Genomic DNA, 12,655 nt, shown 5'->3' on the forward strand with positions numbered 1-12,655 from the left:
AGGGCTGGGAGGAATTTAAAGGAATGTGCTGCTTTAATCTTCCTGACAATCCTCCGTTGATAGAAAACATATCCAGGACCCCGCATGTGCTGTATTCCATCCCTGGGAGCTGCTTTCAAGGCAGAAGCAGATGCGGTCCAGCCCGATGAGCCTTTTTATCTAAAACTAATCTCGTAGATACGAGATGATAGAAACAGCCGTGGGGAAATGTTAGGGGCAAAAAAAAAAAAAAAATGAGTATTGGCGACTAGCTATGGTGATGGGAAATATTAATCCTGCTCCTTTAACTATGATCGCCTTGATTAAAGAAAGGACGTTCTGACCTGGCTGGGAGTTGTGTGCCCTGGGGACCTGGGAGTCAACCTTGGGCCTGGGGGGAATCCACCCTTGGAATGGGGTTCATTCCATTCAAGAGCTGCCTGTTATCACGGAAAGAGGAACAACCTTATTGCCCAAACAAGGGGGTCCCACCCCAGCCTCCTACTTCCCCAGGCCTGTCACGCCTGCTTCCCTATGTAATCGCTGCCCTATCCTATATATATATGAGCAGCTGGCTTCTGGGGGGCTGCAGAGCAGATTTCTGTGGCTGACCTGCTGCTTGGAATAAATGCTCAGATAGGACTCAAAAAAAAAAAAACACGGTGCTGTACCTTTAAATTCTGAAAGTGAACTTGGCTCAGGAAGGCCAGCAGTCAAGGTCCAGCCCCTAGAAGAGAGAAGAGCTACAGATTCCCCATCCTCAGTCTTTGCAAGGCGACGGCTGTGCCAGCCGGCTCGGCAGGCTCCTGGCAGCATGGCAGTGCCGCTCCGGGCCCTCCTGCTGGTCCTCGCGCTGGGCCTGGCCCAGCCGGCCTCTGCCCCCCGGAAGCTGCTGGTGTTCCTGCTGGATGGTTTCCGCTCCGACTACATCAGCGACGAGGCCCTGGAGTCCCTGCCTGGTTTGAAAGAGATTGTGAGCCGGGGGGTGAAAGCGGACTACTTGACCCCCGACTTCCCCACGCTCTCTTATCCCAACTACTACACCCTGATGACCGGTGAGTGCCTGCTGCTCTCCTGGGCGGGGAGGAGGGTGCTGGCGGCCAACAGGGGCCCGTTAGCGCCTGGCCTCGGACTCTGATGTCAATGTTCAGGTTCCCCTAGTCTCTTGGGACCCCAGAGACAGACAGGAAGTCTGTGTTCTCAGCCGAGGTGGTTGTTTTCATGGTTGTATTCTCACCACGAACTGCTTTGGGCTCTCAGAGAGCGGAGAACAGAGAGCTGCGTGGATGGATGATTTAAAAAGGAGGTTATTTGGTTTTCAGCTCAAAATTCTAGCGAACTCCATGTTTTCCAAGTTCAAGTTTAAAGAGTCCATTGGTCCTCACGTGTCTGTACCAAATTCCTCCTGTCCCCTCGCTCTGCCGTCATCTGTCATCCGGGAGGCATTCGGCTTGTTTATCCATGAGCTGGGCTGTGCAAGTTCCACGTGCATGCCTGGATCGCTGGGGGCGGGGGCGGGGGGGGGGGTGGCTCCGGCAGATCGCGAAGTGTCACTCAGCAATGCCACTTGGCCCCTCTTTGGCCTTTTGGGGGCAGGTGAGCTAGCACCGAGAAGGAAATATCTGTGGTGGGCTTCAGATTCCCGTTTTTAATTGTAGCATCTGTCATGAAAACAAAGCAGCACAAGCCTGGCCGGCAGGGCTCAGTGGCTGAGTGTCGACCCGTGAATCAGGAGGTCACGGTTCAATTCCCGGTCAGGGCACGTGCCTGGGTTGCGGGCTCGGTCCCCAGCATCCTTGATGTTTCTCTCTCTCTCTCTCTTCCTCTCCCTTCTTCTCTGAAATCAAAAATAGAACAAAAACGCCAGCGAACCCAGACTGCGCCCGGGTGCGAGGACGCTGGGTTGGGCCCGAGGGGACCTGCGTTGGGGATCTCGGAGTGTCAGTGACTCCATGGTCTCGCCCCGTCTGCACAGCGGGGACTTTCTGCGCTCGCAGTCGGGTTCCTGGCTTCCGGTTGGCTTTCCAGTAACCTTTGTGGGGGCCAGCGAGGCGCTCCAGAAAGAATTTAGCAGACTGTCAGGGGGGCTGTTGAGAATGCACTGTTATTGCTGCGATGGCTGAACTCGGCCATGTGCTCTGAGCACAGGGAACACTGTCAGTTATGTGCGTGGGAAGGGGACGAGAACTCCATATCTCATCATGGATCCCTACAGCCTAGCACAGCCATAGGAGTCTGCAAAGACAATTGATGTATCCGACTTCATGTGTGGGTCCTCTGTGCACAGGCACATAAAAATGCCGTAAAGTTAAAGAGGAAAGAGACATTGGAGAACTAGAAATGAAGGCAGAGAGAGGGGGAAAAAATCCAGGCTGTGCCTAAGCGAACAATGCATTTGTTGATTTTAAAACATTTCCCCAGCAGACAAACAGCAGCCTCTCTGCGGTGAGGAGGGGGGACAGAGCCCGCTGGTCCCCGCTGGGCGCGCGTCCCCCCTCGCCGGGAAGCCGTGTGCAGGCCGCGGGGCACACATAGATGCCATTGTGTGTCGCAGCCCGACTGCAGCTCTGTCCCGGGAGGTTCACACGCGCAGACCACCCCCTCCAGCTGCTTTCAGAGCCTCGCGGGGAGGCCCCATTCATAGCTGCCACGTGCAGTCCCCCGATCTCCGTGCAGAACGAACAAAATCCGTTTCAGAAAGTCAGGCTCCAGGGAGTAAAAGGGGCCATTGCCATCTGCACAGAGGGACCAGGAGTGATGTGCACCGAGCCCCACCATGCAGAGCACGCCTCAGGCTCAGGGGTGGCTCTTGTCACACGTCCTTTCCATGGTGGACCATGCAGCACCCCAAAGTGCTTGACAAACATCTCATCTTCACCTTCCTCCTGCTCCTCCCCCTCCTCCTTCCCCCTCCTCCTCCTCCTCCTCCTCCTCCTCCTCCTCCTCCTCCTTCTTCCTCCTCCTCCTTCTTCCTCCTCCTCCTTCTTCCTCCTCCTCCTTCTTCTTCCTCTTCCTCCTCTTCTTCTTTTTAAAAATAATTCTTTATTGTTGAAAGTATTACATATGTCCCCCTTTTCCCCATTAACCCCCTCCAGCCGGCCCCATCCCCTCACCCTGCCCCAGGCCTTCAGCACCCTATCGTCTGGGTCCATGGGTTATGCATATGCATTCAAGGTCTTTGGTTGATTACCTCCCACCCACCCACCCACCCACCCTCCCCCGCCTTCCCTCTGAGATTCCGCACTCTGTTCCATGCTTCCATGTCCCTGGACCCACTCTGTTCATCAGTTTATTTTGTTACTTAGATTCTGCATATGAGTGGGATCATGTGATACTTGTCTTTCTCTGACTGACTTATTTCACGTAGCATGTTATTCTCCAGGTCCCTCCATGCTGTCTCAAAGGGTAAAAGAGCCTTCTTTTGTACTGCTGCATAGTATTCCGTGGCATAAATGTGCCACAACTTTTTTATCCACTGGTCTCCTGATGGCCACTTGGGCTGTTTCCAGATCTTAGCTATTGTAATTTGTGCTGCTATGAACATAGGGGTGCATACATTCTTTCTGATGGGTGCTTCGGGTTTCTTAGGATATATTCCTAGAAGTGGGATCACTGGGTCAAATGGCAGTTCCATACTTAATTTTTTTGAGGAAACTCCATACTGTTCTCCACAGTGGCTGCACCAGTCTGCATTCCCACCAGCAGTGTACTAAGGTTCCCTTTTCTCCACAGCCTTGCCAGCACTTGTCGTTTGTTGATTTGTAGATAGTAGCCATTCTGACAGGTGTGAGATGTTACCTCATTGTTGTTTTCATTTGCATCTCTCTGATGATCAGTGACTTTGAGCATTTTTTCATGTCTCTTGGCCATCTGTGTGTCCACTTTGGAGAAGTGTCTATTTAGTCCTTTGCCCATTTTTTAAATTGGATTGTTTGTCTTCCTTTTGTTAAGTTGTATGAGGTCCTTATATATTTTGGATATTAACCTTTTATCAGATGTATCATTGCCAAATATGTTCTCCCATACAGTGGGCTCCCTTTTCATGTTGTTGATGGTTCTTTTGCTGTGCAGAAGCTTTTTATTTTGATGTAGTCCCATTTGATTATTTTCTCCTCAGTTTCCTTTGCCCTAGGACATGTATCTGTAAACATATTGCTATGAGAGATGTCTGAGATTTTGCTGCCTATGATTTCTAGGATTTTTATGGTTTCACGACTTACATTTAAGTCTTTTATCCATTTTAAGTTTATTCTTGTGTATGGTGTAAGTTGGTCTAGTTTCTCTTTTTTTGCATGTATCTGTCCAATTTTCCCAACACCATTTATTGAAGTGACTCTCTTGACTCCATTGTATGCTCTTGCCTCCTTTGTCAAATATTAATTGAGCTTGGGTTGATTTCTGGGTTTCAACCCAAACCACACTTTCAAACTGATGTTACCCCCAGGAAGCTCCGTGTTATGTCTATATATGTTTAGATGGTAAAATGTATACTCTGATGGGAAAGACTGCTCGAAAGTTGGGTCGGCTTTCCCCGTTTTCTAGAAGCAATACTAACACAGGACAAGTCTAGCAAGGCTTGGGTTCATGTGCGGATGATTCTGGGCAGGGCTTTCTGGTACCTACTGATGAAGCGAAGGCAGGGAGAGACCAGGCCGTGAAGCTGGTGTCAGCTCTGCTGTCCTGGAACCGAGTCAGCGCTAAGTGCAGACCATCTCCCCCAATATCCATGCTTATTTTTCTACCCGATGTTGAAAAACTCCTTTTTTTTTTTTAATGTAAAGAAGAATATAACCATGGGGAATTATACTTGAACATATGGTTTGAGCATTTGAGCATTTTATGAACCAACAAAGGAGTCCTGCTAGATGCTTTGGGTACTGAAAGGGAGGCTGTTTCAGGGTTCCCCAGGATTCGTAGGCGAGACTACGATCTCACTTCATTACGTGAACTGTTGCCCATAAGACACAGGCCCTGGTGTTCTTCTCTTAGTGGGGGGAGGAAGCCTGGGTTCTTGGAAAGAGCCTTGGCCTTGGAGCTGGAAGACCTGGGGTTGACTCCTCTCAGCGTCCAGGAAGACTTGAGGCAAAAGGCATTGCACTGCCTCAGTTTCCCCAGCTTCCGGGCCTGAATCAGGCCAGGATCTCAGGTGCCACCAGATGTGAACACGAGCCATATGGAGGGAACTAGAACAAGTTAGGATGGCACGTCTTGGGAGGCCTGCATATAAGAAGGCAGCAAATGTCTGAAACTCCCAGGGAAGAGAATTTCATGGGAAGCCACGTGGCTGGTGATGGGAAATGAACAGTCACAGGATGTGGAAGGAAGCTCGGAAATCGAGCCCAGTCATTGACATGATGCCCCTGCAGCTGATTTTATGTTCTCCTTCAAGTTATATTTGTATCAGGACACAACTTCCCATAGTGATCGGGGAAATCCATCAAACCATTGACTCCCTGGGGAAACAGGATCCTAAAATAGGGCCTTTTACTCAGAGCGCCTACACTCAAGTTGAGGATGGGAAACACCTCAAGTACCTACTAATATTCTAAAATGAATGACAAGGACTGCCGTGTTCCTCCAAAATTCGTGTGCTGAAGTCCCAACCCCCAATACCGCAGAGTGTCACCATATTTAACGGTATGGCCTTTAGCCCAGCAGGCGTGGCTCAGTGGTTGAGCATTGACCTATGCACCAGAAGGTCATGGTTCAAATTCCCTGTCAGGGCACATGCCTGGGTTGCAGGCTTGCTCCCCAGTTTGGGGTGTGCAGGAGGCAGCCGGTCAGTGATTCTCTTTCATCATTGATGTTTCTATTTCTCTCTCCCTCTCCCTTCCTCTCTGAAATCAATAAAAATATATTTAAAAAATAAAAATCAGGCCTTTAAGAGGTGATTAAGTTAAAACGAGGTCCTTAGAGTGGGGCCCAATTAGGAAGAGGAGAAAACAGGCCACCTGAGGACACTGTGAGAGGCCGCTGTCCATAAGCCACAGAGAGAGGTCTCAGCAGGAACCAAACCTGCTGACACATTGGTCTTGGACTTCCAGCCTCCAGAACTGAGAAGTAGATTTCTGTTGTTTGGCCACCCAGTCTGTGGCAACTCTAGCAAACAAATGCACGAAGACCAGCAGGTAGTTTCCTAATATGCCACAGAGGAGCAGGGAGAGGGGGTTTTTCTTCCTTTCGGAGGAACATGTGAGCGCGCTCTGAGGGAGGTGGGCTCTGCGCTGGGAGAAACAGGCACGGGCATTGTGTGGATCAGTCTGTCTTACTGGGGGCATGAGCTCTCTTCGGGAAGAGCTGTGTGTGGCTCAACTTCACTGTGGTTAAAAATACAACCCCAGAGGGACTGCGATTGGGGTGCGGTCTATGTTAGTATTACTGTGGATCTTCCTGTAAGGTTATTCTCTTTTTGAATTAAATCCACATTTGATTTGAGTAAAGTTCCACATAGACTCCATGGAAGGAAAACAGCGGTGTGTTCAATCCAGATCATGCGTTAGAATGTCGAGTATGTTTCCAAGCGGCATGGCACCGTTCTGCTAAGGCCAATGGCAACATTTGTTTGTAATTCTTTGAGCACTTCTTTTATTTTTTTATTAAAATGTAGTTGACACACAATATTTTATTAGTTTCAGATGTATAGCACAGTGATTCTACCTTTATATACCTTACAGTGTGGTCACCAGGATATGTCTAGTGACCACATATCACCGGGCAAAATTATTGTGATATTGTTGACTATATTTCCTGTGCTGTACACTCTACCCAGTAGCTTAATTATTTTTTAAATAGAAGTTTGTACCTCTTATTCCCCTTGACCTTTTTCACCCATCTCCCACCCCCTCCCCTCTGGCAACCATCAGTTTGTTCTCTGTATGAGTCTGTTTCTATTTTCTTTCATTAGTTCTTTTGTGTTGTTTTTTAGAATTCACATATAAGTAAGTGATTTTTAGATCTTCCTAAATTAATGTTGAGAAGGAGAAATTGGAATTATGCTTTGTTTTATTTAAGCAATTAGCAGTCATTGAGGTGAACTGGTTACCATTTATGTCTAGTGATCATATGTCTCAAACGGTGTCTATCGATTTTGTTTCAAATCTTGATGATGAAGTTGGAGGCAGCAAGAGGGTTGAAAGGAGAAGGGAGCTGTGCCAAGTAAGGGATCAAAGCCTGGCTGTTGGGAATTTAACCAGAATGCTAGCCATCGGCATAGCCTGAGAGAGAGCCCGATTCCTGCCAAGATTGCTGAAGCTATGAAAGCCGAGGGCACAGCAAAGTGTGAGCAAGGCCAGTGGTTCAGAACCTCACAAACAGCCGTGAGGGGACAGCGCAGGCCAGGTTGTATGTGGTCCTGGCTGTCGGGCCAGGGCTGGGTCTGGCAGGGCCACCCTCTGTTCTCAGATTGCTCAAGCGGCCACGCTGTCAACATGGGCATTGTGAGAGGCTACTTTGATATTTGAAACATGGTGTACGGGCTGAATTGTGTGCCCCCCCCCCCCGCCCCCAATTATAAGTTGAAGTCCCTATCCCCAATCAATGCATAGATTGTGACTGTATTTGGAGCTAGGGTCCTTCAAAAGGTAATTAAGTTAAAATGGGGTCAGTAAGGGGGTGGTGGGAGGGCTAACTCAATATGACTGGTGTCCGTGTAAGAAGGGGAGATCAGGACACAGAGGGGCACAGAGGGAAGGCATGAGCAGTCACAGGGAGAAGATGACCACCTACAAGCCGAGGAGAGAGGCTTTAGAAAGGACCAACCCTGATGACACCTTAACTTTGGGCTCCTAGCCTCCAAATTTATGAGAAATCTGACTTTTGTTGTTGAAGCCACCAGCTGTGGCACGTTGTTATGACAGCTCGTGGAAACTAGAAAGGTGGGATGGTGACTAGGCTGCTAATAGAATGAAGGTTTTCCTAGACAGACTACTGCCACTCCCAAACCTATGTACTGAGGCTCTCTGGTGGTTTCTGCGCCGAGATTGAGGTAGTCCTGGTGTGGTGGTTTCCTAGGGATGCTGTAACCAATTCCCACAGCTGGGTGGCTTGCTTAACACAATAGAAACGATTTCTTCACAGATCTGGAGGATCGAGGTGTTGGCAGGGCCACACTCTCTCTGAAGGCTCCTGGGAGAACTGTCCCACACCTCCTCTTGGCTTCTTGTGCTTGTCTTCCTTGGTCTGTAGATGTGTCATTGCATCCCTCCAGTCTCTGCCTCCTCTGTCACATGGAATTCTCCCCGCGTGTCTCTGTATGTGTCTCTTCTCTTTCAAGGACACCAGTCATACTAATGGCCTCATCTTACCTTGATGACATCTGTGAAGACCTCATTTCTCAATCATGTCACACTCACAGACACTGAGGGATAGAACTTCAGCATATCTTTTTGGGGAACACAATTCGACCCATAACACCTGACGTAGCAGAAAGAGCTATGGGCCTGCTGCAGAAGACCCAAGCTCATCTGTGATGTGACTTTCTGACTTCTGGAATTGAAGCAGCTCTTTTGAGTGTTGATATTATTTATCAGTAGAATGGAGAAAGTAAACTTGGCCCAACAGGCTTGTGTTGAGGCCAGAATGAGAAACGTGTAAAGCCAACATCCTGAAAACTCTCCACATTACACACTGTATCAGGAAGATCAGGCCAACCCGTGTTGCAGTACCCGGAGGCTTACTATACCAGAGGCTTACAACACTCATGCACATGAGCCCTGAGGATGAACTCTGCCCCATTTCCTCTTCATTTGGAGACCCAGGCTGAGAAAGCAGTTTCTAAATTACACATGCTGGTCACATGGCCAAGGGAAAACGGAAAATGGCTGAACGATGTGACAGTGCTTAAAACTTCTGCCTAGTGGTGTCACAAGTCACACCCACTAACATTTTATTGGCCACCGCAAATCCTGTTGCTCACTCGATGCCAGTAAGTCAGGGGTGTACAACCTCCCCCCCCCCCCCTCAGTGGGTGCAGGAATCATCTTTAACATCACAGCGCTGTGTCACAGACACGGAATGGGTACTGTTGCATTTTGGAAGAACCTTGTGGGTCTTAATGAAAATGAATGGATTAGAGATATCTGTATCTGAAGCTCAGGGAGGGTTACCGTGGTCTTGAACATTTCCATGAGAAGGTGGAACTAGAACTAAACACTGAGGATGAGTGGAAAGATTGTTAGTAAGAGATGAATTTTGAGCCAGGTCTTAAAAAAAAAAAATCTGTAAAGACTGATCTGAGGGACATAACACAAGCAAAGCCAGAGATGCCTTCACAAGACGGGAGGTGCTCAAACCATTCAGCACTCAGCTGTGGGATAGGGGGTTAGAGGCGATGCATTTGTTTTCTTTAAAGACATTCAATTGAGGGAAGGCTTTGAAAGCTAAATTGAGCCCGGCCAGTGTGGCTGAGTGGTTGAGTGGTTGAGTGTTGACCCATGAACCAAGAGGTCAGGGTTCAATTCCAGGTCAGGGCACATGCCTGGGTTGTGGGCTTGATCCCCAGTAGGGGGCGTGCAGGAAGCAGCCAATCTATGATTTTCTCTCATCGTTGATGTTTCTATCTCTCTTTCCCTCTCCCTTCCTCTCTGAAATCAATGAAAACATGGTGTTTTGTGTGTGTGTGTGTTGTTTTTTTTTTTTTTTAAAGAAAGCTGAATGGAAGATAAGCCAATGAGCTCGTCCTTTTCTCCTTTTCCACTGGAAACATCTGGCATCTTTTCTTTTTGATGGCTGCGAGGGGTTGAATTGGAAGGGTGCCCTTGAGGCAGAACTTGCTGATCGGGTAATGGGTGAACAGGGAAGAATGAAAAGTAAGAAATCCTGAATCAATCCCGAGGCTGTGAGATATTCAGGAGTCTGGGACTCTTATGAGCAGAGATGAGAACGTTTGGGGGACTGTTTATTGGGGAAGTAAAGTTTCATCAGAATAGATTTCAAGTTGGAGTAGGATATCTACCTGGAGTTGAAACTTTAGGGGATCAGAGACAACGTCTTAAAGGAGAGTCCAGAAACGTGTAGAATGCCCACAGGGGTAAGAGAATTTGCTCCTGTGGGACCCCTGGCAATGGGCTTCTTATCGCCCTGTTTGCCACTCAGCTGGTGAGGGCACCTCTCACAGAAGCACAATTAAGTCTGTCTTCTCATCTGCATGATTTTTTTTTTCTAAATGTTGTCACTTACTTCCCAGGGACACCTAACAACAGGTTTCTACTGAAAACTGAGGTCTTCATGCAGTGGTTCTCAACCTTCTGGCCCTTTAAATACAGTTCCTCATGTTGTGACCCAACCATAAAATTATTTTCGTTGCTACTTCATCACTGTAATGTTGCTACTGTGATGAATCGTCATGTAAATGTCTGATATGCAGGACGGTCTTAGGCGACCCCTGGGTAAGGGTCGTTCGACTGCCAAAGGGTCGTGACCCACAGGTTGAGAACCGCTGTCTTAATGGGTCCTGGTCAAGCCGCCTAAAGAGGCAGGCTGGGTCAGGGAGGTGTCGGGCCACAGCAGCCTGGAGAGCGCTAGCTGGCTCATGCCCTGGGAAAAAAGTGTGTTCCAAGAATTTGCAAGACTAATCTCTCCTGGCACGTCATTCTTTCAACTCCCTTCAACAGGCCTCTCGGCACTGAAGGGCCACTTCTCAGAAGGCATGTTTCTCTTGGCTTCCATGGTGATGAGAGGGAGGGACCTCTTGCTACATGGCATTCAGCTGCTGGGAACCGGTGGCCTGAAGAGGGAGTGGTTAGGGTGGTGGGAAAAGTTTCTGAATGTGGTGAAAGCTTTTGATTATAAGAAGAGCAAGCCCCTTCTTAAGAAGGTCCACCCACCGGAGCCACCGAGGCCGCGAACCAGGGCTGACCTCCCCACCCCACCGCTGAGTGAAGGGCCCATGCCCTCCCGCCCAGGCTGCTGGGAGCAGGGTGGACCCTGCCTCTCGGTACCGGCTTCAGCAGGAGTGCCATGTGCCACGCGTGGGTAAAAGGGGGTGGGAAATGAATTCCGCGGGAGCCTGAGTCAGCATGTGAGTGTTTCTTTCAGGGACGTGAAGCAGCACCTCTTGGGTTTCAGAGTCCCCGTCGTGAATGGGGCCATTGTCTCCCATCTCCCAGGCGGGCGGGCAGCTGGGGGGCTTTTCTGGGTCCTGCCTGGAGCTTTTGGCTCCTGGAGGATATTGTGCTTGATCATAGCCACCTCCTGCCTTCAGCCCTTTTCAGAGGGAGGAGAAAGGGGCCGCGGAAGGGCCCGGGCCCACGTGTGGGCTGGCTCATTGGGACCAAGGGCTGCCAGGCGGACATCGCACACAGACTTGGGGTCGGGACACTGGGGGTACTTTGCATTTGAGGAAGTAGCTCCCCGACCCCAGGCCCATCCATGCCCCTAAGAGCACGCCCTCCTGAGGCGGCGGGATCTGAGGGGGACCCGCGGGTGGTGGTGAGAATGTGTGTGAGCATCTGCCTCAGGGCACCGGCCCTGTGCTGCGGGGCGAATGCTCCAGGTGTGTGGGAGCCCAGGTCCCCTGCCCGTCCCCTTGGGTCTGTGCAGCCCTGTCTGTTCACCCAGGTGGTCCCACCAGAACGTCTGATGGGAAGCAGGTTGGAAAGCCTACGGGGTGAGCACGGGGAAGTGACCGGCTGGCCAGGTTCCTTCTCCTAGTCTGCGCGACCCCCTGGGACTTTGGATGAGCCACACCCTCTTCTGTCCTCAGTCCTCACTGCTTCCCACCAGAGGCCTGGGCAGACGGCGCCCTGGGGTTAGCTGTGCGCTCAGTGAGTGCGGAGTGTGCTGGGATGGTCTAGGCCAGTGACGGCGAACCTTTTGAGCTCGGCGTGTCAGCATTTTGAAAAACCCTAACTTAACTCTAGTGCCGTGTCACATCTAGAAATTTTTTGATATTTGCAACCATAGTAAAACAAAGATTGATATTTTTGATATTTCTCTTATATATTTAAATACCATTTAACAAAGAAAAAATCAACCAAAAAAATGAGTTCACGTGTCACCTCTGACACGCGTGTCATAGGTTCGCCATCACTGGCCTAGGCCCCCTGCTCCAGGACTGGGGACGCCGGGGGAGGGTCCGGGGAGATTGTGGGGCCACGGCAGGGCAGAGGGAGAGGGCGACTGGAAGGGCCGCTCAGTGACAACCTGCACCTCTTCCCCTGATGGTCGCAAGCCCACCTCTTTGTACATTTGGAGAACGAGGTCTGTGGTTGCCGACGGCAGGCGGGAGGCAGCAGAGGGGGGTCCCGTGCTTGTGGGTAAAGTGGGCAGACACCCACAGTGCTTCCCCAGGGGGCCCCGGCCGTGGGCTCTGCTTCCAGAGGATGCTCACAAGTCCAGTCGAGGCCACCCGCGTGCAGCGCTCCTGTTCCCTGAGCCTCCGTCTGCGCGCCTAGGGCTTGGCGTTCAGGTGGACTGAGAACACTCCGATTTCATGGCTGAAGGCGAACCTTAAGCAAACAGAGGAATTTGGGAGGAAACCTCAGATGTTTGGCTTGCAGTCCCTCATTAGGAGAGCACAGGCCCAGCCTGCAGCGTGCTGCCCACCCCGTCCCACCCCGCTCCTCAGCCCCGAACAATGAAAACCCACGCACGCACGCACGCCCTCCCCGCCCACGTGAACCCCCTCCAGGGCCCCAGTGTTCTCTCTGGTAGAGGAGGCACACTCTCTCTAGGCTAT

General features: G+C 50.4%; 1 protein-coding gene across 1 annotated transcript in view; it reads left to right on the top strand.

Annotated features, from left to right (window-relative positions):
* The first annotated feature begins 676 nt into the window (after window positions 1-676).
* ENPP6 (ectonucleotide pyrophosphatase/phosphodiesterase 6) overlaps window positions 677-12,655 on the top strand; it is a 79,811-nt gene continuing 67,832 nt past the window's right edge. The window contains exon 1 of the mRNA XM_059685718.1: window positions 677-1,034. Within this exon, the coding sequence (XP_059541701.1) occupies window positions 794-1,034 (241 nt within the window). The 5' untranslated portion in view covers window positions 677-793. The remainder of the gene's footprint in view (window positions 1,035-12,655) is intronic.

The sequence above is a fragment of the Myotis daubentonii genome, chromosome 2 (assembly GCF_963259705.1).
Source record: "Myotis daubentonii chromosome 2, mMyoDau2.1, whole genome shotgun sequence".
NCBI lineage: Eukaryota > Metazoa > Chordata > Mammalia > Chiroptera > Vespertilionidae > Myotis > Myotis daubentonii.